Genomic DNA, 27485 nt, shown 5'->3' on the forward strand with positions numbered 1-27485 from the left:
CTTAAAAATATTTTTCTGGTTTATTCTTGAATCAAATTACAGTTTGTAAATTGAAGAATGACTTTATTTTGTATGATTAGCTTGTGCAGCTCTTCAAATCTACATTCACTTAGCAGGGCAGACGACCTCAAGTGGCCAGACTAAAATTTTCGGATGTTTTTGAGACATTCTTTGTCTGCTTGCTCTTTTTTCCAAAAGTGCAATGGTCTACTCACACCATCTTTCTGGATCCTAATTATTGTGATTCTCGATTTAGATACTTACTCAATCCTCCTTTCTTCTGCTTTCAAAAATAATTGAAAATGCATTATTCATCCCTCCAAAATTGCTCCATTTGGAGTCATGGGATTTCCTTCCTATGGCAGGAAATTGTGTCCTCAGATGTAACCGAACATTTAGTCTCTTTGTTTATGGCTGATGACGCTATTCAATGGTGCATTTCATTTGCTTCTCCTCACTTAAGGCTTTGCTTCTTTTATATGGGAACTACTGAGAAATGAGTCACGCAGTCAAAAGAAGCTCTATTCACAAGTGAAAGATGAAAAGAAGAATGTCGTCTTCATTCTTGCAAATGTGTTATAAACAGCATCATGTTATGTTTCCACTTGTTATTATTTTGTAGCCTTATTTTCCTTTTGATGCTCATAAATATTTATGCTGAATACTTTCCCATATAATTAGCCTATGCTTAAAATGGAAAAAAATGTTAATGATGAGAGTGGAGAATTGGCTTGAGAGTTTAGCCAGTGACCCAGATGGAGTTGTTGATTTTTTTCTGGGTGAATAACAGGCTCTATAGTAACAGCCTGGACAAAGAATTTGTGGGTATTTGGCAGATAGAGCTTGGCGTCCGTTGGCTTTCTGTCTGTAGTCTGTGTGTTCTTATGTTTGATGAGGTTTCAGCCTGTCAGACTATCTTTCTTCCAGTTGTTTGGACTGCTCTGCTGTTGCATGTTTGAGAGCCCCATGGAAAATGGTTCTATGAAATAGCAAGTACAAAAACAGGGTTCATCACACATCCAGTGCGTTTACTTTAGAAAGACATCAAAGAATTCTCGCCAGTGGCGGTCGCTTAACTAAGTATTAATGGACAGAAGTCCCCATTATTCCTGAGGTCCTCAAATGTGATACTTCGTTTCTACAACTTGGTTATCGTAATCAGAAAGACTCAACTTTGGAACACAAATGTGTGACTTATTTCTTGCCAAATTCAGTCAACTTTTCTTTTAATAAATGATTTCATTGTGTGATTTGGAGTTTAATTTGCTTTATCCTAGACTTCCAAGCAGTCCTTTTTTATCTCATTTGTAAGAATGAGATCTGAGGTTAATACTAACAGGGTGAATTTGTCAGGATGTGAAGCACAGATGATTCACTCTAAATTGCGGTCACACAAAGAGTGTTTCTCAGTTAAAATTAGGTAAGACAGCATTTTTTTTCACTTTAAAGCCTTGTATGGAAAGTAGTATTTGAGGAAATTTGGCTCATAAAGCTATGCCTCCTCATGACCGTGAGAAGGAAATACACATGTTTAAAATATCTTAGCTTTTCAGCCAAGTTATCCAGCTCTAAATCAACCACGTCTGTAAAAAGCAGTAGGCCCCGGCTTTTGTAAATAAACACAAATACCTAACGCACTGTTGTCCAGCTGTTCTCTGCTTCAGCAGCGTATTCAAATCTAGGATTACTGCCTCTTTACATTTGCTAATTTTTGTAATGAGTGGTGCTACACTTGCTTTTTTTTTTGGGAGATTCCTTTCTGGAGCATGTACCTAGTGGGCTTGAACGGCCTTTTGGCGTTGCCTTTTTTGTGCTTTTCCACGTTGCTATGAAATGAAGTCATAAAGAGGGTGCTGTGTGGGACACTACATTAATAACAATGGCAGCAAGCTGATTTGCAGAGAGTCGGGAGTCATTTAGTGATGTCACAACCTCCGTGTCGTTCTTTGGCCTTAGCAGGCCGACCCTCATTCTTTAGCAGACAGCATGATTTAGATCTGGGAATTGAATCGTTCTCATGGACTCTGGAAACTCAGGGTAAAAAAAAAAAATTAATTACTCTGCGGCACACAGGGATCAGTAGTGTATTGAGGCAGCGAGTGCATGATGAATGCCAGAATAAAAATAAAACCGGACTTATCCCCAAGAGTGACTGGTCTAGACTCAACTGGCTTGAATTTCTTGTTTTGTACCCAGTACAATGTAATTAACTCATTTATTTTTTCTCAGTTATTGATGAGGACTGCAAATATATTGACCCATCCATTTTCTTTGCCTGCTTTTTCCATTTCTGGTGTACGTCTACACAGCATGAGGCATAAGTCAGGGACCAGTGCTGGACACTGGTGCATTCCTGCACACTGCAAACTAAATTTAGTGGCAGTTATCCTAAGGAGGAAACCAGAATCAATGGGGATTAAGCAAATGTTCAAACAAACCCCACATTGTAGTGTCCAGACTGGGAATCCAACCTGCAGTTTTACAGCAGATGGGCTAACTTCTACGACGCTCACCACATACTGTATATACCGTACATTAAAAAAAGAAACATGGAAGTTATTCAACAGGTATTTTTCTGTTAAAGTGAGGTAAGGAAGAGACACCTTAAATATATGGAGGAAGGCAGAGCTCTTTATTAACCAATATTCCAAAATGGGAGCCTGGGGATGTAGAGGGAAGCCATCATCACAGGCACACAAGCTTTGTGAAATAAAAATAAATACACAAAATTATGAATCAAAGATGGGGGATGCTTTCTTAAAAAATCATAAATTTTACAGATGAGAGGAGTTCATTCTGTTCATCTGGTTTCTTTTTTCCATTTCTATAAATGCGTCATACACTTTAGATTATGAGATGGTCCCCTGTGGAGGAGACGAGGGGCTACAATACCAGCTTATGTGTCTGGCTGCTTCCAAATATCAGCATGATCTTCCCTGATGTCACTCTTATCTCTGTAGGTCTTCTTTGCCTAACAATATTAGTCATTAATTCATTTTTTAGCCTGCTTATTTATTCAGTTCAGGGTCATCGCTGGGAAAGAGACAAGAAACCAACCCCGGATGGAATTACAGTGCACAGTACAGTACACCTACACTCACAAGGATCCAAGTAGAATCTGGGTGGGAAAGCCAGCCAGTCACAGGGAGGACATTCAAACTACACACAGTCCTTTGCAAGACAAGAATTGAATCCAGGATTCTGGAGCTGTGAAGCACCTGCTCTAACCACTGTGCCACAGTACTGCTGCTAGCAGAATTAGTCCTATACATCTTAGCTATATTGGTGGTGTGCCAAGACAGAGCATAGCATTTTTATAATTAATATAAAAAATGGCTATAGAGTAGTAGATGTGCTAGAGTGAGATACTTCTTTGCTATCAGGACAGACTCTGGCTCTGCCATAACCAAAAATGGGATACCATGCTGGAAGTCAATGAGCAGCAGCACAAAAATATACCCTTTCTTCACGGAGCTGGTAGTTTATAAGCTTATACACATTGTTTTCCTGACAATAAAACATGGCTGTGATCAAATGACTTTTTGCATTGCAACATATCTTTTACTCAGAAATTCAGGCCTTGCACACCAAAAAAGGATTTTGATGTCTGATAACACTGTGAACTTTCTCAGGGAGCCCAAGGGGCTTTTATGCTTAAAGACTTCAGTAATTATTTTCAAATAGTGTAACGGACCATCAGCAAAAGTTAAGAAAAATGAGTCACAACATTTTAGTCTGTTTTATCATGGTTTATAAATTCATTCAAACACGCTAGAAAAATAAAGCAGGCGTTACACATAAAATAAATTACTGATAATACTTCTAAAACACCTATATGAAACTAAATTATTAAAAAAGCTCAGGCATCCTGCAGTCATACTTCTTCATCCTCCATCAGCAGAGAGATGCTTCCGTTTGTGTTCATATGGCATCACTGAAGTCAGGGAGTGTTTTTACTCAGCAGTCACTCGTATTGACATCTGCATGCTTGTACTGTATAATATCTTCTGCAAAATCCTACATCACAACACTCCACCCCGATGAATGTTTTGTACAGTGTCTTTATACACAATGTCTTTAAATTGTTTCAAGAGTCTGATGCATAACTTGTGCATTGATTTGCAGTATTTGCTCTCCCATGTAAAAGTTGTCCGTGACCATTTGTCCATTACATATCTTCTTTATTTCAAAGACAATCTGAAGAACTTGGAAGCGCTCCCGATGACTTGTATCTGCTCCAGCTTGCGTCAACTCTTTCTGCAGTCTCCATATGTCATCAGACAAAATGAGACAAGTCCACACCTTCCACTAAACTAGCCCATACAATTGAGTCTATTGTGTGAATTTTTAATCTGTACTTGTTCTCTGTCTAACTGCTAATTAGACCCTGTCCCAAACTATCTGTTTAAGCATATGCAACTGTACAATTAACATCACAATTTGAAAGGTAACATGCCACAGGTGCCAGTACAACCACTTCTGCCCAAGTGACAGCACATGTGCCACTGCATAAACTGTTTGCACACATTTGGGGTTGACTTAGTTGCCTCTTGTGCTTTCCTACCCATGGTGCAACTCTTGACTGCCATCAACCAGTATAGGCTGGCATCACCACCATTGCAACTCTCATCATTCCCCTGTAGGCCACCCCTAGAGTTGTTTGCTCACCATATGCATACTCATTGTGCTAAACACCTCGGTTCAGAATTGGCCCACTGGTCCTTGCACCATAGCCGACAATCTCAGCAGGGCTTCCATATCCCAATTGACTATACCTGAACATCGGAGCCCATATGTCTTGCAAATGTATCAGCTGCACCTGCTTTCCTGAAAAGTTCACCAATTTTCTTATACTTTATGAGCCCAAAATGAATCCCCTGCATTCCTAAGTTCAGTTTCCACCCCTTGGAATATAAATTTGCTGCAGTAATGAACACCTTTCCTAAACTATAGCTATTGTGACTAGTCCTTATTATTGCATGACTTGTGGACTTGTTACTCACTTAAACCCCAGTAAGTGTCTTTTTCTTCTGTCTCTTCAGTTCTTCTTCATGTCTTTGTCTTTGTCTTTGCTTGTTGTCTTTTCTTTCATTCTTCTATGTAGGCAGGTCTGCAAAATGGAAGGTGACAAAGCAGTTTCTGTCCATCTCATTTTCTTGGCTGTCGACCTGGTGCCAAAACTCAAACTTTGCTTCCAGGCATTCATTGGAACAGCTTGGCATAACCCGATCTCCTGCATGGATTTTACTCTGCTAATTGCCTTCACTATTTATTACCTGCACCAAACCAAAGTCCATAAAAAACCTTACTATAGAAGTAGCACTATTGCAAAAGGCCAGAAAATTGAAACAGAAATAACTATTTTCCCTTTCCTGTCTTCCTGTGCTGCCCTTCTATTTTTTTTCATTGCCTGTGTGTCCTTTTTTTTATTGTATGGTAACTGCTACCTGAAAGTGTGGACTGAAGCCTCTCCAAACCCAAGTTCTAAATCCAGCATTTCTGCTAAAACTGACCTGTGTTCTTTACTAAAGACCAGCTCACTTTTCTCCATTTTATTGCATGGAGAGTCATAGGCTGTCTTTTGAACAACTGGTCAGTCAGGTTTCAATTACTGAACCTAAGTGTGTGTGTTTTTAATTACTGCTGGCCCTAGCACAGCTGTTAGGACCTTCTCATTCAAACCAACTCCTAAACTGGTGCACTTTCTTTCCAACTCAGCCATTCTTGCACTAGCACATTCAGACCTTTCACACACAAGCACTTGAATTCCTTTCATTTCCATTGTTCTTTGTTTAAATTCCACACTTTCTTTACTCAGTATCCTTAAGCCAATATCCAGTTCATGCCCTCTAGTCAACAATTGCCATTCACACTCACCAGCTCCTCTGCCTTCTATCTGATCTCTTTGTCCTAAATCAAAATTTCAATGCAGCACTGGTTACCTTTCCTAACAGTGGTGAAATATCTATCAGTGTAGCATGCTCTTTAAATACTGGACAGACCTCAGAATTCAATGGAGATTGTGGTGCAGTGGAGAATAAAGGAAGAAAACACCCTTGCTGTTTTCCCTTCCTTTCATCTCTCTCTTTTCCTCACACTCACATTCCCACTTTTATCTGAGCACTCATCTGTCTCATGTAAGTCACCCACCCATGTTTTACAGTCCGATCTGGTTACTGTTGCCCTAACTTTCACCATGGTGGTTTACATTTCTTTTTCCACTTCTTTCACTGCTTTCTACTTTAGCAGCGGATACTGTTACATCTTTCAAAACTCTCACTCAACATTCCATAACTTTCATTCACTTTGCTATTTTCTTCCTTATCATGATCTTCCTTATTACCAATAATACAAGCTAGTAAACCTCTTATAACAGCTGATCTCTGTTTTCTTGCTTTTAATCCTTCCAGCCCCTTCCATTTTGTGGCACACTCAGCTCAGCTTCTGCTTTCTCTACCTGAACTACAGGTTTCCTAGCTTTAGCCTGCACCGTATGAATGACGAATGCATGTCCCATCACTCCCTAGCACTTTAACCACTTAAATGCCGTATGAATGCATGCATCTTTCACCACTCCCTTTAACAAACATGCGGGTGTCCTTGTGACACACATGAAGTCTCTACACTTTGTTGGTTATATTCCATTCAGCAACCAAACAATGTTTTACTTCCACCGCATTTGTACACTGGGTGCCCTAAAATTCACATACATAAACAAACACATACATCAAAACAGTATTGCAAACAGGGTGCAAAACTTGGTTACCCCAAAATCCTGCCGACTCGCCAATTGTTTTATCTTGGTAGAGTAATATATATTGCTCTACTGTCCCTATTGTATTATTAATATGTAGCCTTAGAATACCTAATCTCACAGACTTACCACTGTATATAACTTATCCCCACCTTCCCTTCTATATCTATAACCTCAGGCAATTAGATGTAGTAAAAGACAAGCAGGAGTTAAGTTACACATAAAATAATGTATTACTGATAATATTCATAAATAATAACAAAATGCAAAGTACATTTGAATATTGGCAACCATACAACCTGATAAAATGGTGATGTGTAATTCAGGTGGCACACAGACTTGCAGTTACTTAAAATGTCTCTAGTTAAGGCATCGTTGGTGCTCAGCTTTCAGCCACATGTCTGTTCAATATGGCTGCTGAATGTGTGTCTTCATCATCATGTGGGTCAGTCAGAGAGAGAGAGATGCTTCTTCATATGTGGGTCAGTTAGAGAGATGCTTCTTCATCATATGTCAGTCAGTCAGAGAGAGAATGTGGTTGAGCAAGTACATTTATAGATGTTCTCTCCAATTCCTAGAACCAATAGGACATCATGGTACTTAAAGGCCTCTGAGACTAGCCAATTCCAAACAGCCATACCTCAGACCAATGGGTGAAATAGAACATCTTATCTCCTGCCCCCCAAGACCATATATTACACTAACCTGGCTTTTGTGGGGATGGGAGAAAAGACTTTAGCAAAGAAATGCTCATCAAACTGGTTTAAGACACATCCCCAAATCCTGTCGTAAAATTACAAAGAAAAGTCGTAAACATGGGGGATAAACAAGAATGCCTCTCACCAAGGTACCACTAAATTATAAAGACATACAAAACATTTATCAAGTTATATGTAAAATCCTACATCACAACAACTACACATGAGAATAAATTTGAAATTGGCCTTGAAATTGATACTGAGCACTACTCTGCATAGCAAGATCTCTCTAGAACTACAGCCATTTATACCTTCTAATTATGCTAAATGTTATTCATATGAATTATTTTTGTCTCTGTCTATGTGCATATTATCGCATGTCTTTGTGATTTATTTCTCAAGACTACTCCAGTTCTCTTCACACATACCAAAAAAGTGCAGGCGATCAGACTGGCAACTGTAAAGGGGTCCAGTGCGAAAGAGGATGACCTAAGTTCACCATCCAGTGCTGGCTGGCCACTGTCTGGTGGCTGATGCTACTGCTCTACAGTGCCAAAAATAGATTGATGGATGAAGTATTTCTTCCCTATTTTGCACAGGAAAAATCACTGACATTTTTATGTCTTTAGACACAGCAAATTTTTGTCAGTTAGTCAATATTAAGTATCTCGGAAAGCAATAACACTTGTTTGACTAGCAGCTTTAGCATCAGCAAAATCAAATGGTGAACCATCTGAATTTGAAAGTGATAGAATGGCATTAATGTCTGAAGAATCACACATCAGGAAATCATTACCTCTATTTTTATTATTGTAAACTTGGAGTAATGCAGTAGGCAGTGCTGCTGCCTCACATATCCAGCTTTGTGGGTTTGAATCCTTCTTGTAATTTTTGCCCATATGGAGTTCATATGTTCTCTCTGTGTCTACATAGGCTTTCCTCAGATTTCCAAAGCAGTTTCTTGCTGCTTCCACTGGTGCTAAATTCAGGGTTGTTTCTTGCCATGAACCAATTGCTACTTAGAAGGCTCCATCCTTCTACAGCACTGAATTGGGCTAAGTGGGCTTGGAAATGTTATGTTTTTAATGCTATAAACTTGGTTGATCTCTTTACTGAGGGTGACACACATCCATATTACATTAGCATTCCTTGAAAATTACTCTGTGGGTGCTGCACAATGGCTGACCCTGCGCTTTGACCTCCAAAGTTCTTGCAAAAAGACAATTTCCGTTTGGGGATTACTACAGTGTGCCTGATACCAAATACGTCAACGACACTCTTCTAACAGTTGGCACAGAGGCAAGGGAACTGGTTTAGTCAGGTTTACACAGTTAGGCAGAGTAACCATATGGTTTAAGGTCCGGAGCAGCACTTTGAACATGCCCTCAATGAAGAGCGCTATACAAAAACAAACTGAATTGAACTGATTAGCCTTCGCCACTATGCCATGCAGCCATTGTTAAAGTAGAAATATATAAAGAAGGTAAATAAAAGTTTGTATATTCTTTGAGATCCTGAGGATGATGTGTAGGTTTGATGAATATTGTCGGATTATTCCATTAATGCTTGTCTTGTTTTTGTGATGCTAAATCCTGTGACAGTGAAGTGCAGAAAGTGACAAAGATTGCTGATACTGTGATACCAACAGTATTCATGTTATAAGGAAACAATACCTTCAAAATAATGCGTGTCTGCTTCCATGCACTTAAATAATTAGAGATGCAGCCCTGGTCTATGATAAGCTGGTGATTTGGTTCATGGCACGCAACTAGTCTTAATCCACATGATAAATAGTCATTTTAACAATGCACTATGTCATCTTGGTATGTATGTCTTGTGAAAAGTGGCTGTTCTGCATGATGCTTTTAAGAAGTACAAGGTGGCTTGTTTTTTGTTAGCAGATTGTTTATTTTTTTATAATGTGATATCCTAAGTGATAGCATTCTCCTCAGGTAGTTTCAACAGAGTAATGTTTCAGAGATCAGCCAACACTAACTAGACATAACTAATTTTAGAACACTTATGGAACCCTATTTCTCACACTGCCAGTGTTAGTGCTGCTGCATTCTGGGCCCTACATTTGAATCCTGATGCTGATCTCTGCTTATGTGGAGTTTGCATCCTCTTTCTGTGTTTGTGTGGGGTTTTACAACAACCTGCTGGGTTAACACGTAAGTAAATGTCAAACCCACCTTGAGTTGGTTTATGTCTTGAACCTAATGCTGTTGAAACAGGCTTTGGCCCCTATAACCCTGAATTGGACTGGTTTAATTAATGATGGATGGATGGATGGATGGACAGTGGTTTATAATCTAAAAATGTTTCAACTACATAAACTAACCTTAACCTTGACATTAAGTTCATTATTTTGGAATGTTCTGCATTCTGGCGTGATGTTCTTTAAGATCTGGACTTGAATTTGTTGCCTACATCTTCTTGTTCATCCCTACTTGTGTCATGAATTTTGTGCAGTATATAAGCAATATATTGTTTCAGCTGAGCTCTGACTATGAAAAGATGACACACGGATAAAACAACTGTACTGACTGTTCAGTATGTACTAAACAGTTATGTCTTGATGAAGTATGCCTGTCACAATGCCATCTGCCATGGAATGCTACATTGCAAGCATTTTCTGCGGCCACAGCCCTATTTTCAGAATCCAGCTATGCAGGCATGGACATTTCATTCTGCAACCCAATCCTGGGCTACTGATCACATTCCACAGTCTTGCTATATCACTTCATTCTTTATGAGCTGACACTAAAACTCTCCACTCCCCCAGCCAACCCACCCGCCCCCACTCCAATGGCCTCCTGCCCCCAAAAATCTGCCTCCCTTTGCTTTTAGGCCCAAAACCAGGGTTAAAAAGAAGTAGCAAGAATGTCCAGGGAATGTTGGCACTGAAGCAGTGGCCTTTTTTCCATTTCTCTGGAAGGACTCCCAGCAGACTAGAGAATGCAAAACTCTCTCAGGATTCAAAGTTTGCTCCTCACTCGCACTTCAGAAAGCCAAGACGGAGAGATCTAATGTCACGTAGCCACAAAGCTGTGCGTGAGGACATCTGATTATCTCCAGTGCTGACCGAGACAGCAAAAGAGAGAAAGAGAGAGAGGATGCCTCGCCTTCTCCCCAAAGGGTCGTAACAGAACTACTGTAGTGTAAAGTTGAAGGAAGGATAATGTAAAAAAAAAAAAAGTCATCTTCAGCTTGCACATGTTCTTGATATCAACAGCTTGCTTCTTTCATGTCGTGTGTGGAAGAGAAAACTCAAGAGGCTCTTTTACTGCTGCGTGGGAGTGAGGGTCACGGAAAGTCTCTGTGAAGTTCAAGGGGTCCATTGAGGCTTTGTTTTATTTAACTACTTTGAAATAAATTTGGAAGTACCAACAGGGCCACCTGCCTACAATTTATTACCTGATTCTCCCTAGTGCCCCTCCTGGCAGGTGCAATGGAGGCAGTGCTGGTCGGGTTTGAAGACCTCTTCTACAGCAGGAATACCCTAATATGGAATCTTACTTCCCAAGCTCTCCGAAGCTGGCGACTTGTCAACCTACGAACATTACAGCTGATACTGAGGCCAAGATGCATCTCCAGGATGGTTTACCAGGTGGGAAAAAATACATTGCTTATCAAGCTGGTTAGCAGTGTAATGTTAAAAAAAAAAAACAAAAGAAAGGAAACCACTCATCTTGTTTATCCGCTTTATGAGGGCGGATCTGCACGTGCAAATCTGTGATTGTTGGCTGCACGTGAGTCACGGGAAGGAGACGTGCTGGCATATGCTTCACACTATGAGGCTTCATGTGAACTGGAGTGGTCGTGGTGGGTATCATAACATCTATGTAGTGGAATTTAGCGACTGGTGGTGCATTAATAATCTGAAAATGCATGGGAATATGGAGGAGATGGATGTTTAATTGTTGTTATGAGGACTGACTATCAGGGGTAGTGTTCTTTTAACCATTGGCGGCACAGAAATATTTGTCTATTGCAATTTACAGGGGCAGGGGTTCACATTAGTCTGGCATATATCAGTGCAGTGTGTGTCTATCCACTTAAATGTTTTGAAACTGAAAACAAACAATGAGACTCTCTGCTCTCCTTGCACATTTGCTGTCTGTACTGTAAGTTTTCTATACACTGTATACAAGATGACAGTAATCCTTTAAGTCTATAAATTCATGGCTACAGAGAAGCTTTGATCATTACCCATCACTCATTTCAGCAGCCCTGGGGTGTCAACTCTGGATGGGACATCCACTACAAGGCACCACTACGAACACTCTTGGCTGACTTAGCATATGTTTAGAAATTAACATGAGCGGCCTCACTCACACAGAAAGAACATGCAAACTGTGCACAGACAAATGACAGGCTGATAACTGAACAAAGGTCTCCATAGACAGAATTATTAACCACTGTGCCACACAGCCAGATTTCACTGTAGGAGATGCTTTATATGGAAATACTGAGCCACTGGGAATGGAAAGGCATCAAATCAGAAATTTAAAATAGAATAAAATGAAAGTCCATACAGTAGGAACTGATTGTAGTGACTGAAGAGTCTGCTTCAGTAGGTTACCAAAAAAACATGTTTTAAAGATTCCACAAGAACATCGGAGGTAAAATTTAGATGAGTACTCAGATGAATTTCAAACACTGTGCTCAAAGGAGCTTCCAAGATAGATGTGGATGGAGATTTCCAGATCCTAACCAGTTGTGAGTATACTGGTCTCTGAACATTTTTGGACTTTAACGGGTTAATCCAGACCAGGCAACTGTGATAGGAATTCTGAGTGGAGTTTGAAAAAGCTTAATGGTGTATTAACATCAGAGATCATTATTTACTTTACTCTTCCACCGCAATGTATTGTGACAGCAGTAATTTGAATCTATTATTATCTGTTAATATGCCCAAAGGCTATTGATAAAAAGTAAGGAGGACATGGTAGAAAATTTTTATGTTTGAAATGGAGACACAAGGTCAGAAAATCTAGCCACACTTTAGGATATTGTCAAGTAAAGCTGGGTACAGTAACTTCAAGATTCATTATGAAGGAGTCAAGTCTGAGAGTTAGGTTGAAGATCTCGCAAGAAGTGTGAAGTAACAGACATCATGTTCATATTGACTAGGTCATCCTGGCCTATAAAATGCAATATGAGTGCACCAAAGGTGACATGTTTATATTAAATAGAAATGGACCAAAAATGAGCAATAACTGACGAATAACTCTACAGAGAAGCATGTTTCACCATTAAACTTACAGACATCCATGGAGGTAGAAACATGTCCAGGATCTACACATTCTATCAATGGCCGGCAGTGATCTGAAAGGTGGTGTGTTCAAAGAAGAAAAAGAATGGCTTTCTAGTATCTCTAATTAAATATCCCTAACTAAGATTATGCTTCTGTTTGGACAATAACTTAAAACGGCTTCTTTCATTAAGAACTATCTGTCCAATTATTTTGCAAAGTTGCTATTATGGGGTTACCTTAAAATCATAAATTGGTGGAGCATTAAGTTTAAACTCATTTGGATAAAAGACCCAGCATCCTGGGTTCTAATTCTGCATTTGGTCACTATTTGTTTGGACTTTGTATGTTCTACCTGTGTTCTTATGGTTTTCCTCCTGCAGCCCAAAGAGTTGCATTTTAGATTCCCTGATTTGTATGAGTGGGCCTAGTTTAGGGTTGTTCCTGCTATGGATTAAGTACTGGAAAAATAGGCCCTGGTGGATTTGGGTTACATGAGTTTGAGAATGTTAGGTTGGTTAGGGTATGTTGGAGGTACAGATTTCATATGCCATGTGTGCAGAATTCTAAACATAATGGATGCTCATTCCATTATTTTACAATACTATATACTATCTTTTTTGGCTTGTAAACATTTTGCCTGGAGACTTTCAGGTCTCTGTCTTCTCTAAAATATCATTTTATTGTAAAAGATTTGTTGTCTGAAGCTTGGGGTACAGTAGCATGACAATTGTGTTATGAGGGAGGTACATGTTTTGTGGTCATCAGCTTATTATTTAAGCACTTTGGATGTGCAACACAGGCAGGTATGGCAACAGGTATTTGGGCAACAGGAGCTGAGCCTGCCACCAGGACTCTCAGCGGGACAACTCTGCAAGCCAGTCCATGTATTCATCAATTGTCTAAACATATTTTTTCTAACTGCAGAAGGTAGGAACACAGCATGGACGGAGCGCTAGTTCAGCCTATTAGTGCCTGAAAAATGGATTATCCTAGCCTTGCATTAGAAGTATTAAGGCTCTTCCCTTGAGATTTATTATATCAGTTTTATGGTCTTTTTCTTCCTGTGTTCACCAGTCTGTGAACTTTACCAACAGTAACACCACTGACAGAAATACTAGTGCAGCTCCTTTTTTTAATGAGTGTTCAAGATCCCAGTTGAGCTAAGGTTTTTCCTGTGTCCAGACCAAAACAGGAAGAAGGAGGATCCCCCCTCTGTTGTTCTAGTACTCTAGTTACTCTGATGTTCTAATTGGTTATCCATTAACAAAGTAGCAGCAATGAAACCTGCAGTAGGAACAGAGTTGACACTGCTGTGCTAGATCATTCCTCACAAAACTCAAAACCTTGAAATGTCTCCCCTACCTTATGATTCATTCCTTCCTTTTTCCACCAGAATGGGAAATGGGCACTCAAACATTATAACCTTACCCATCAAGAGTTGCCCTGATGACTGTCAGAATTAAGCTTGGTTTCAAGAAGACCACACCCTAAGAACAGGACAGTTGTGAGTTTTGAATTAAAATAACTTGTACACCTTTAGGATGCAGTGAATAAATTGGAGTACATGGAGATCTAAAGACAAGATATACTGTAAGATATTCTTAGTACCATTTTTATGTTATTCCTATTTTTATGTGGTTTGGTTTGAATATTAATTTTAGTTATCATTTTCCTTATATTCTATATTTTTAATTTGCTCTGACTTGTGAGAAGCATTTACGCAATTTGATGTTAAATTAAGTACAAGGTCAGGTCTCATCTAAATTATAAACAGGAAAATACCGTCTTGTATTTACTTCTAACTGCCCTCAGTTCTTGCTTTATATTGACTTTGAATTTAGCTTTGCCTTTGAAACTTGATGTTCATACTGTTTTTGGTTTGTGTGTTTCCCCATTGTGGAATAAAGACACAAAAGTGATGAGAAAAGGTTGGATTCTCAGAAACAGTAATAATAGATCCAGATTGAATACTTTTTTCCTTTCTTTATGGACAGTGTGGTTGAATGAGGATTGACAAGATGGAGAGAACATTTTGAAACATCAACACGGTCGTCCCTGTTTAATCCTCTTAGGCTTTTCTTTTAAACTCAAAATAAACAGGCACTTTATGGCACAGATGCAAAACAAACAAAAAGCAGATTGCCTCTTAGAGCTTAAGTGAAGGTTTCCTTGAATGTAGATCACGAGGATGGAGCACCATCCTGTGGGGTGCTGTAATCACACAGTGACACCTACTGGCATGGCGGACCAAAAGGGGCAGAGTCAGCTGGCCTCACTGGGCATCTGCTCAGCACTGTGGAGAGAAGGGAAAAGGACATGATTGGCGCCTCAGCCCTCTCTCATCTCGGGGTGGTATTACTGTACATACCTTAGATGAGCCAGGAAGGTGACCTTCTGATGCGAATGTGTGACATCAGACTTTTTCAGAGTTCTCAAATATAGGCATGACTTCACCAGGATTTCTATCTCACTACACTGAATGCTGTGTAGTCCGGCTTGTATTAGCACATCATTAACAAGTTTTTAAGTTGCACATTTTCATCCCTATTACTTTGAAAAGACAGCTAAGACTGTAAAAAGTCAAGGCAAAGCAAGGTCACTAGACAGATTGGTTATTTTTATAAGAGTGCTGCTGTTAACATGGCATCTTTTCCAGTGTGCGGTTTACAATCCATGTCTATTCCCTTTAAAAAGGACATCTGTTTGACATACATCTCCATGACTCTTCTGTACAATTTACACAGACGCCAAATCCAAAACCCCACACCCTTAATTGTGTTAAAATAAAGGCTTTCTAATTTTGTTCCAGACAGTCTTCAAAAAGAGCTTTGTTTTAAAATGTAGATCTTCCTAAGTTGATAATTGAGGCCTGTTAGCGCTGTTGGTTTGGCTCAGTTCTCTGGTCATGGCAACCCGTTGGGCACATATGTAGGAGTTCAGCTATTTAGGGAGCTTAAAAGATTGTTCCAGGAATAGATAAGCAGGCAAAAGCCATTTCTCCTTAACATTTTCTGTTTACTTAAAGGGAATGAAGAAAGTCCTTCCAGTTAATGCTTCTCAATAACTGAAAAATATTTTCTAAGCATTTCAAACAGGGATCTAACTTAAAAAAGAAACAGCTCTTGGAATAAAACTTAACAGTATAGCGCTTATGCCAAAGAACCCCTGAAGAGCACCCACGCCAAGTAATTCATTTAGCAAATTTAAAAATGAAGTGGTTCTTATGGTGTATAATATGTTCTTTTTCAGTGTTTTATACTGAGATGGGCCTTTCATTAGGATGTTTCAAGAGTAAGAACAGCCCCTGACACTTAAATCTCAGATTGCTTCAATCTGGCATATCCTTCTTCCTGTGTATTTGCATTTCCTGCAGTCCATCCAAAACCTCTGTGATGACAACCCTTTTAGACAAAGGGGGCCTCATCTGTCAACCTGTCTGTCCCTCCAGGCCAAGAGAGCTTTATGCCAGTCTAAAAGACTATACACTAACTCCCCACAAAATGTGGTCGTCAGAAATATTAAAATACCTTTACATACAAAAAATGTCCCAGTAATTCTAAGGATTTATTATTTGAAAGTTCAGATTCACGTATCTATCAATGCAACAGGATCAAATTTTTCATGGTAACAGTGGCCTTGTGATGATTGATAATATGCAAAGGCCATCACTACCAATGTGAACTCTTAATAACAAAATATAATATTCACAAAGCCACTTAATTCAATTCAGAGCTACAGGGGTGCATTGGCTTTCCTGGTAGCAACAGTAGCAAGGCAGGGGCCGTCCCATGATTGGGCACCAGTCCACAATTTTAAAGACATTGACATCTGCTTCGTATAATACAAGGGTTTTAATTAAGATTATTATGCTCATCAAATCCAAGTGAATTTATCAATTTAATATAGTGAAGTGACTCTCATAGCGAGTCCTTTTTTTGTGTTATGATTTTGTTTTTATGTGCACACTGTAAAAAGGTTTCATTTTGTTGGTTGGTTCTCCCTTCACAATGCTTCCTAACTTCTGGCGATGATACCAATACAACTACTGTACTAGGCTTAAGGGCTGAAAATTCAGTCCACACAATGTATGGAGTGCAGAAAGTTAATCAAGCTAAAGAAAAACTCCATTGGCTTCAAGAGACTAATCAGACTTTGGACTGCAAAGGTTTCTCTTGTTTGAATTGTGTTCATTTCATTTGAGCTCCACAAAAATTATGAGGCATTCATCTCAAAAAAGTGGGAAAAAATGTAAAAAAAAACACCTCTGGGTAATGATTTCATTTTGAAGAATCGATGGATTGAGAGGATGTTTTTTAAGTATAACTACTTATAACTACTACGAATCTGAGTTTGAATCCCAGCCCAATTATTGTCAGTGTAGTGTTTGCATGTTGTTCATATTATTTTTCTGGGTTCCAACCACATCTCAGATAGAGGCAGATAAGACGTGTTGGCTCTGTAGAAGTGAGTAGTAAGGGTGTGCTTAAGAGCTGCACTGTAACAGACTGGTGTCTCAACCAGAGTTGGTGCAACAGTTACCACTCCTACCACCTATTATCAGGAGTCTAGGTCTGAGTCCCATTCCAAGCACCAGGTGTTGTGGAGTTTGCACATTCTCCACATCTTCATGACAGCATGGTTTTCCTCTAGCATCTAATTAGCATGTGGGGTTTTATTTATTAGTACCTCTAAATTTGTCTAGGCGGAGTGGTGACTCTGAAGCTAGGTATCTGCGCCAGTAATTGGAAGGTTGCCAGTTTGAATCCCGTAAATGCCAGAAGAGACTCTACTCCATTGGGCCCTTGAGCAAGGCCCTTAACCTACAATTGCTTCATCCTGGGTATGATGTTAACCTGCATCCACCTTTCCTCTTCCAACTTACGGGGAAAAGCTTGAGGGTTGGTGGCAGGATTGGCACTCCAGCCACTGTAAATAAAAGCTCACACTGTTCCAGTATGGTGCTGAGGTGTCACCCACTGCACTCAGGTCCCAATGCAGGTGGTTTGGTGTGTGGTGAGTGTGCAATCTCTCCTCATGTAAGCATGGGTGTGCCCTATACAATGCTGGTTCTTTCCATGCATCTTGCCAGGATAGACACCAGCTAGCCCATTAACGTGAACTGGTTTAACCGGTTTCAGCAGTGAATGGACAGATAAATTAACTTAGGACCATCTTTTGAGACCAAATTTAAGTTTGTATCTTTTCAGCATGAACTAGCCAGATCTCTCCCACCTCTGCCCTATGCTATCATTGCAGTATATTTTTAGATCCCTCTGTTAGATCATGAGAGTCGGCCTGTGTTCAAAAAACTGATGGAAGGGTGACTGACTCATACCTATCTGTGTTGTATTAAGGGAATATTGTTCTCTTGCTACAAAATATTAAAAAAAAATAAATAATAATAAGTTCATTTCTAGAGAAATGCAGGGCACTTTTTTTCTCACGGCATCTTGCCTACTCTAGGGTCGCTTATGATTTATAAGACCGTTATTTATTTACCGTTATAATGACAAGTTTCAATAATAGCTTTAAAATGTCTAGTTTGGTGTATGACAATTATGGAAAATAGTGTTATTGTAAAATCATCAGTTACCCTTTACTTGTCTTCAGATTAATTGCTGTTTGTTTTGGCCAACTGAAAGCTGCTGGAATATTTTTGGCAATTTGTATGTTATTTTATTAAACACTTTAGTAAGGAACTGTGAACATTTCCAGAGTAATGGGTCATTTCCACGAGACCTTGCTGTGTCTGCTCTGATTGCTTATGTTTTGCTAGTGCAGTCATCTGAAATGAAATGGGAAAAGGGTAAGAGCTTCTCTGGGCTCTGCTGTGTAGTATAGGCAGTGAGATTAGAAAGTCTTTGTTTATATTCACCTTGAAAAATGCGTAATATAAAATGACTGAGTCCATTGTTTTACATTTCTGCCCAGAATATATAGACAATTAATAAAAGCAGAACAAACACACCATTTAGAAATGGTGTGATATCATCTTTAAATTTGAAACATAATTTATTTAAATCTGACATTTCATATGGCTTGTGAACAATTCACACATTGTATGTCACTCTTTTGGTTCTATGGGGGTTGTTCTTTGTTTTTAGTGTACTTTAGGCTTCCTGTTTTTGTTTGCTTTGTACAGGCCTATTGAGGGAGTTGCATGAACCTTTCAAGTCAATTAGAGTCATAGGCATGCTATTAAAGTTATTTGGTTATAACTGTGTTGATCAGTAAAGAGTTACTGTAGTAGGGTCTGGTGCCCATTCACCATGAATTAAAATGAGCCGATAATGGTAATGAACAGAAGAATTGATAGTTTAAGGATCCATCATTACAGTGCCACTACACTACACCCACTGTAGTTATGGTGTTTCTGCATGCTTTATAGTGCTGGACAGAATGAGTACATAAGACTATTCATTATAGCATTGGCTTGGACAGTTTTTCTCTGTATTTATAATAAATTAGGTTTCAACATATATTGTTATTCATTGATTTAGGAAATGTATATAAAATACTACAAGTATGAATCAGCAAATTCACGAAAGACAAGATTGATCATCAGACATGATGTCAGATTTGTTTGCATAATGTATCTTCTTCAGTTGATCACCTTGAGTTTTTACCTGGTTTTAGTTCCCATGGGATTAATAAAGTTGATCTAATCTAAACTAATCTAAACATGGACTCTATCAGGTTTATAACAGACAGACAATCCAGTTTGGGATTTGCACTGGTTTTATTACGTTGGACTTGCTTTTTTGTTGGTCAAGTCTCATACCGTTGATCCCATGTTACACATATTTCGTATAACCTGTATCTCAAGGTTTTCTTAGATTTGTTTATATACTCTCTCTCTCTATATATATATATATATATATATATATATATATATATATAAGCAATAATCAAACAATCCTCCTCTCCCAGACACTTAGCTACCCTTCCTCCCAGCTCAGCTCAGTGTCTGGGCTTTCCCAGAGTCTTTATATACCCCTTGACCTGGATGTGTTCCAGCCCCACAGTCCACAAGTCTTTATCCCTTCAGGGTCAGGGTAAATACTCTGTATCTTCACCCTGGAAGCACGTTGTTTCTTCCTGTCACGGGATTATGACACACTTCCAGGTTATAGGGCATATATGACTCCACGAGCCTCCCTACAGCGACTCCTTGTGGTCCCCAAGGTATCCAGCAGGGCTGTGTATAAAAACTACAAAGTCCATGAGGCCCTGCTGGAACACGTCCATGCATCACAATATATATATATATATATATATATATAATATATATATATATACTGCTCAAAAGAATTAAAGGAACACTTTTTAATCAGAGTATAGCATAAAGTCAATGAAACTTATGGGATATTAATCTGGTCAGTTAAGTAGCAGAGGGGGTTGTTAATCAGTTTCAGCTGCTGTGGTGTTAAAGAAATTAACAACAGATGCACTAGAGGGGCAACAATGAGATGACCCCAAAACAGGAATGGTTTAACAGGTGGAGGCCACTGACATTTTTCCCTCCTCCTCTTTTCTGACTGTTTCTTCACTAGTTTTGCATTTGGCTACAGTCAGTGTCACTACTGGTAGCACGAGGTGATACCTGGACCCTACAGAGGTTGCACAGGTAGTCCAACTTCTCCAGGATGGCACATCAATGCGTGTCATTGCCAGAAGGTTTGCTGTGTCTCCCTGCACAGTCTCAAGGGCATGGAGGAGATTCTAGGAGACAAGCAGTTACTCTAGGAGAGCTGGAAAGGGCCATAGAAGGTCCATAACCCATCAGCAGGACCAGTATCTGCTCCTTTGGGCAAGGAGGAACAGGATGAGCACTGCCAGAGCCCTACAAAATGACCTCCAGCAGGCCACTGGTGTGAATGTCTCTGACCAAACAACCAGAAAGACTTCATGAGGGTGACCCAAGGGCCCCATGTCCTCTAATGGGCCCTGAGCTCACTGCCCAGCAGCATGCAGCTCGATTGGCATTCACCATAGAATACCAGAATTGGCAGATGCACCACTGGTGCCCTGTGCTTTTTACAGATGAGAGCAGGTTCACCCTGAGCACGTGACAGAAGTGAAAGGGTCTGGAGAAGCCATGGAGAACATTATGCTGCCTGTAACATCATTCAGCATGAGCAGTTTGGTGGTGGGTTAATGATTGTCTGGGGAGGCATATCCATGGAGGGTCACACAGACCGCTACAGGCTTGACAAAGGTACCTTGGCTGCCATTAGGTATCAGGATGAAATCCTTGGACCCATTGTCAGACCCTATGCTGGTACAGTGGCTCCTGGTGCACGACAATTCCTGGCCTCATGTGGTGAGAGTATGCAGGCAGTTCCTGGAGGATGAAGGAATTGATACCATTGACTGGCCAACACACTTTCCTGACCTAAATCCAATAGAACAAACACCTCTGGGACATTATGTTTTGGTCCATTCAATGCCACCAGGTTGCACCTCAGACTGTCCAGGAGCTCAGTGATGCCCTGGTCCAGATCTGGGAGGAGATCCCCCACAACACCATCTGTCATCTCATTAGAAGCATGCACCGATGTTGTCAGGCATGTATACAAGAACACAGGGGCCATACAAAGTGCTGCGTACAATTTTGAGTTGCTGCAATTAAATTTTGGCAAAATGGACTAGCCTGCCACATAATTTTTTCACTCTGATTTTCGGAGCGTCTTTGATTTCAGGGCTCTGTAGGTTGATCGTTTTCATTTCCATCAAACGATGTGGCATCCTTTCGTTCCTAACACATTACCCAGTCTATATCAGTATAGATATCCAGGAGGATTTCTTTTTCCCATTGAGATCTGATGTGTTTTCAAAGTGTTCCTTTAATTTTTTTGAGCAGTTTATATATATTTATCCATCTTTCAGCTTGCTTACTCAGTTCAGGGTTGTTGGGGCCAGAACCACAGAAGGGTACACTCACAAACTCATTAAAAGGCCAATTTGCAGTCAACAATTAATGTAACATGCATACTATTCGGTGTGGAAGGAATTATAATAAAAATTTAAAAATGGGGAGAATGTGTAGGTTCCTCATATATAATTACTATATGGTATTAAACCCTTGACTGTGGATCCATGATGGCTAATCACTTCACCACAGTGTCACCTGTTTTGTGCAAATTTAAATAAACCATCCAAGTGAGTTTAACCTCCATACTCTGCCATATCATACCATACCATTTTCTAAGCTCACTTAATCCTGTGCAGGGTCATGGGGGGATAGAACCTAGCCAAGCAAGAATATGGCACAAGGTAGGAATAATATTCTGAACAGGGCGCAGTCCATCGTAAGGTCAACACACTCAAACATGCACACACCACACATCCACTTGGACCAATTTAGCATCACCATTCCACCTAACCCACATGTCTTTGGACTGAGGGTGGAAGCATTTTGTATTTAACAGAAAAAAAGTGTTTTAAAATATATAGAGGGACAAATGAAAACAGCTACAGTAAATTATAGATTAAAACAGCTACAGTAAATGATAGATAGATAGATAGATAGATAGATACAGTGGTGTGAAAAACTATTTGCCCCCTTCCTGATTTCTTATTCTTTTGCATGTTTGTCACACAAAATGTTTCTGATCATCAAACACATTTAACCATTAGTCAAATATAACACAAGTAAACACAAAATGCAGTTTTTAAATGATGGTTTTATTATTTAGGAGAAAAAATCCAAACCTACATGGCCCTGTGTGAAAAAGTAATTGCCCCCTGTTAAAAAATAACCTAACTGTGGTGTATCACACCTGAGTTCAATTTCCGTAGCCACCCCCAGGCCTGATTACTGTCACACTTGTTTCAATCAAGAAATCACTTAAATAGGAGCTGCCTGACACATAGAAGTAGACCAAAAGCACCTCAAAAGCTAGACATCATGCCAAGATCCAAAGAAATTCAGGAACAAATGAGAACAGAAGTAATTGAGATCTATCAGTCTGGTAAAGGTTATAAAGCCATTTCTAAAGCTTTGGGACTCCAGCGAACCACAGTGAGAGCCATTATCCACAAATGGCAAAACATGGAACAGTGATGAACCTTCCCAAGAGTGGCCGGCCGACCAAAATTACCCCAAGAGCGAGACGACTCATCCGAGAGGTCACAAAGACCCCAGGACAACGTCTAAAGAACTGCAGGCCTCACTTGCCTCAATTAAGGTCAGTGTTCACGACTCCACCATAAGAAAGAGACTGGGCAAAACGGCCTGCATGGCAGATTTTTAAGATGCAAACCACTGTTAAGCAAAAAAGAGCATTAGGGCTCGTCTCAACTTTGCTAAGAAACATCTCAATGATTGCCAAGACTTTTGGGAAAATACCTTGTGGACTGATGAGACAAAAGTTGAACTTTTTGGAAGGCAAATGTCCCGTTACATCTGGCGTAAAAGGAACACAGCATTGCAGAAAAAGAACATCATACCAACAGTAAAATATGGTGGTGGTAGTGTGATGGTCTGGGGTTGTTTTGCTGCTTCAGGACCTGGAAGGCTTGCTGTGATAGATGGAACCATGAATTCTACTGTCTACCAAAAATCCTGAAGGAGAATGTCCGCCATCTGTTCATCAACTCAAGCTGAAGCGATCTTGGGTGCTGCAACAGGACAATGACCCAAAACACACCAGCAAATCCACCTCTGAATGGCTGAAGAAAAACAAAATGAAGACTTTGGAGTGGTCTAGTCAAAGTCCTGACCTGAATCCAATTGAGATGCTATGGCATGACCTTAAAAAGGCAGTTCATGCTAGAAAACCCTCAAATAAAGCTGAATTACAACAATTCTGCAAAGATGAGTGGGCCAAAATTCCTCCAGAGTGCTGTAAAAGACTCATTGCAAGTTATCGCAAACGCTTGATTGCAGTTATTGCTGCTAAGGGTGGCCCAACCAGTTATTAGGTTCAGGGGGCAATTACTTTTTCACACAGGGCCATGTAGGTTTGGATTTTTTTTCTCCCTAAATAATAAAAACCATCATTTAAATACTGCATTTTGTGTTTACTTGTGTTATATTTAACTAATGGTTAAATGTGTTTGATGATCAGAAACATTTTGTGTGACAAACATGCAAAAGAATAAGAAATCAGGAAGGGGGCAAATAGTTTTTCACACCACTGTAGATAGATAGATAGATAGATAGATAGATAGATAGATAGATAGATAGATAGATAGATAGATACGTAGGTTATTGTATGTAAAGAGCTCATAAAGCACCAGTGACTAGAGGTGCACCAGAATAGTACATAGTTTATATTCTCCTTCTCGTAATTATGCAAAAATGTGCCTGAGAGAGCTTATGCAGAAAACCTGCACAGAACTGTCACAGGATATCAAAGAGAGACCACAGATGTGAGTCTCAGTAGATTACTTGGTGACAAACGTAAGGAAGGAACACACATAAGATTAATTTTACACACTTTGCAGCTCAAAAAAATGTGTGTCATGACCTATATTCAGAGATTTAAATGGAAATCCATTAAGCATGAAAAAGACCATCTCAATGCGAGGCAGTGAACCCAGTGAGAATGTCTCCTGGTACTACGTCTACAGTAGGCCTACATGTAAACATATGTGTGGAACATCACATTCAAGTGCTGTATGAGAATCGGCCAATGTACTGTATGTGGCTGTACGTCAGGTTCATCTTAGGCCAGTGAGATTGTTTTAGAAGGCTGAACTAGTAAATCCATCTTTTTCTTGAAGCAATTTCCTCAAAGGCATGTTCATCTAGGGGGGATTTGGGAAAACTATTGTTCATTCACAGAAGACTTATGTGATTCAGTACAGGTATTGGATATTTATGCAAGGTTTTTCCCAACTATATTGCCTGAGACTGCCCTGCATTACACAGTTTGATGTTCTCACAGCTCAAACACACCCAACTTCAGTTTTGAGGGGCTTGATAATTAGCCTATATGACTCAGGTGTCATAGAGTGGTAAACACACAAAACCAAGCAGATCTCCCAGACTGGAGATAGGAAACACCTCTTTTTTGGAAGTGGGAGCTGTTATACAGCTTAAGGTGAGGTGGTATTGTTCACTGACACAGCACCAGAGAAAGGCAAGATGCTGTACATGTGAGAAAATTTACCTTATGAACCTATGAAATAAAACATAAAACATGCATTTAACAGAAGGGTAATTTGGACCATAAGTTTGCTTCAGGTGATCCTAATAAGATGCACAATCAGCAAAGTGATATCTATATCAATTACAGAGTACATGTATTTCTTTTTAGTACTTGAACAGTACTAACCATTTAAAAATGACTGATTATCTGGATATACAGATAACAGATTTGAGCCCATATATGACAATAAATTTCACTGTTATTTTACAGCAATGTACTAAAAAGTCGTATTTTTACTCTGTGTCTATGTGAGTATTTGTACCATGTGTTTAATTAATGTTAGCTTAAATGACCTCACGTAAATAGTTATTTTGTTTGTGTGTACCTGGAATTCCATCTATGGTTTTTATTCTGCAAATAACGTCCAGCCTTTACAACACTGGGCTGAAATTAATCAGGTTTGACAGTTGAAGGATTTAACATTACCCTCCTTAGCGTTAGCCCTGAGCGTTACTCAGGCCATGAGAACAGTGTTAAAAGAGTTAGTCCTAAGTATCACTTGGTCAACTGCATAGACCCAAGGATTACTTGGGCTGTAAAAGTGCTAACAGCGTTAGTCCCGAGAGTTACTCAGGCAATGGTATAGGTGTATCATGTGTTAAGCATCAGGCCCGAGCCTTACCCAGAGCCTTACTCCTAGCCTCATAATCATGTGTAGTAAGAAATGTTTTTCAGCAGCCCAGTTATTGCACACTCTTGAGAGTGATATGAGCCGTGATGTTCAGGAGCTTCTCATAAGCAGTGATAAAGAAGTGAATCTGTCTTCAGGCAGTGAAATTGAAACGAACAGTGAAACAGAAAGTGATTCTGATGTATCTGAAACTGATGCTAACGTTTGGGTTCCTGTTGACCATGCTTCAAATAAACTAGCACCACCTCGTTTTGATTTTGAGGGCCAGCCACTAATAAAAGTGAACGCTGGCAGCCAAGATCCACTTACTTACGTGATCGAAAGAACTGTTGAGACAAACTGTTATGCTGAAAAGTGTCGGGTAAGTGAACACTTTTCCCTTCTAAAGGTATACCACACGAAGACATCTTTTGACAGTATATACAATATTAGCATCATCATTATTATTATTTCATATTATTATAATTTACAAATAATTTATATTGTTTGTATTTGGATTTTATTATTATTTGTATCATTATTATACTTTTTACACTTCTGAATTTGTACTTTGAGTGTTTTGCACGTTTTACAGTAAAAAGATGAGATTTAATAAAAATGTTATTATTCAAGCCAAAAAATGCAATGCTAATTTGGCTAAAGAAAAAACAAGAAGGTCCTAAATTAGTGAGAAAACCTTCTATGGTGAAGTAAATTAAAACTAATTTCTTTTCCTGTGTCTCATATGTTAGATCTGCTATCATTTATTCTGTCGCAAGCAGGTGTATGTGGAGTTTTTGTATATGGTAGTGCAATCCAATGAAAATCCCCAATTTCTTTCTATAATTAGATTCATTTTATCTGCCTCAAATCATACTATTACATTACCCTTTTCAAATATTCATATTCATATTTGAATTTGTACTTTTTACATTTTTACCAACATTTTGTGGACAGTAGGCCAAAAAAAATGGCTGGATAACTGTTAACGCAAAGTAAATTCTATCTAAGGGTTGAAACAGGGTCAAGACAATCAGTCGGTCTCTGCTGGGGTGGAGCTTCCTGCTTCTGTTGTATTCAGATGTTTAAGTACTTGGGCAGCTTGGGTGATTGTTTCGAATAACATTTCAAAGATTTTTTAAGACTATACTGTTAAAAAAAAGGAAGGAAAGGGAATGAAAAGGCATTGTGACGTTTTTTAAATGGATGTCAGTGGTGTTCAGCTGACAGCCTCACCCAGAAACTGAGTTCATAGGCTAGACTAAAATTTACGGGCGATGATGTCAAGGAAGATGATGAAGTGCTTTTGCCAATTCTCCGTAGGCAGAATGCATCAAGAGGAAGTGACCCAGCCTCCCTGTTAATGTTTCTCGACAGGTTGACGGTTATTCATTACAGTCTACATTTATCACTTTTAAATTGCTCGCCTTGTTTTCGTTCATGAGTTGTTTTGCTGCTTGTACTTGACCCCATTTGCACATTCCAGCACAGTGTTTACAACATGCTAGAAGTCTCAAAGCACGCTAAGTATTATTTTGCCAGTGTTGCTGTTTTGCAAACAGGCTATAAATGCCTGAACAGTCGTGAGGTGGGACATTTTGGAAGTAAACGGAATTGCCTCCCTGTAGCTTTTGTCTTCCAAACCTGCAACCCCCTTGCCAGGAAAGACCATCTGCTCAACATGAAGTCACTTCCCTGTCAGGAAAAAAACAAGACAATAGGGACAACAGATTTCCAGAGGAATTCTGGAATCAAGCAGCATTCAAGTTCTCCTGTGTTTTAAACTTGTAGATACTCTATATATAACTCGTAAAAAGCTCAAAACCCACATAATTCAATTCAGTGTCATGACAGCGCAAAAAGCAACAACTGAGAAGTTGATTCAGATCCAAGATATTGGATCTATAGGGCAACAGTGCTAACAACTGCAACTCCTTACACAATAATATGGTATATTAAATTTTATTATGTATAGCAGACCTACGTAATCCAATTGAGCATCACA

General features: G+C 39.4%; 1 protein-coding gene across 7 annotated transcripts in view; it reads left to right on the forward strand.

Moving 5' to 3' along the window:
- Positions 1 to 27485, forward strand: part of frmd4a (FERM domain containing 4A) — a 612278-nt gene that overhangs the window by 367105 nt on the left and 217688 nt on the right. Inside the window, exon 1 of one of the 7 annotated variants that reach the window (XM_039761494.1) lies at positions 10328 to 11062. The exons of 5 other annotated variants lie outside the window; for them this stretch is intronic. In XM_039761494.1, the coding sequence (XP_039617428.1) occupies positions 10904 to 11062 (159 nt within the window). In that variant the 5' untranslated portion in view covers positions 10328 to 10903. Of the gene's footprint in view, positions 1 to 10327; positions 11063 to 27485 lie in introns of those variants that run through there. One more of the 7 variants, XM_039761493.1, reaches the window with a different exon arrangement.

The sequence above is a fragment of the Polypterus senegalus genome, chromosome 8 (assembly GCF_016835505.1).
Source record: "Polypterus senegalus isolate Bchr_013 chromosome 8, ASM1683550v1, whole genome shotgun sequence".
In the NCBI taxonomy this organism is placed as follows: domain Eukaryota; kingdom Metazoa; phylum Chordata; class Cladistia; order Polypteriformes; family Polypteridae; genus Polypterus; species Polypterus senegalus.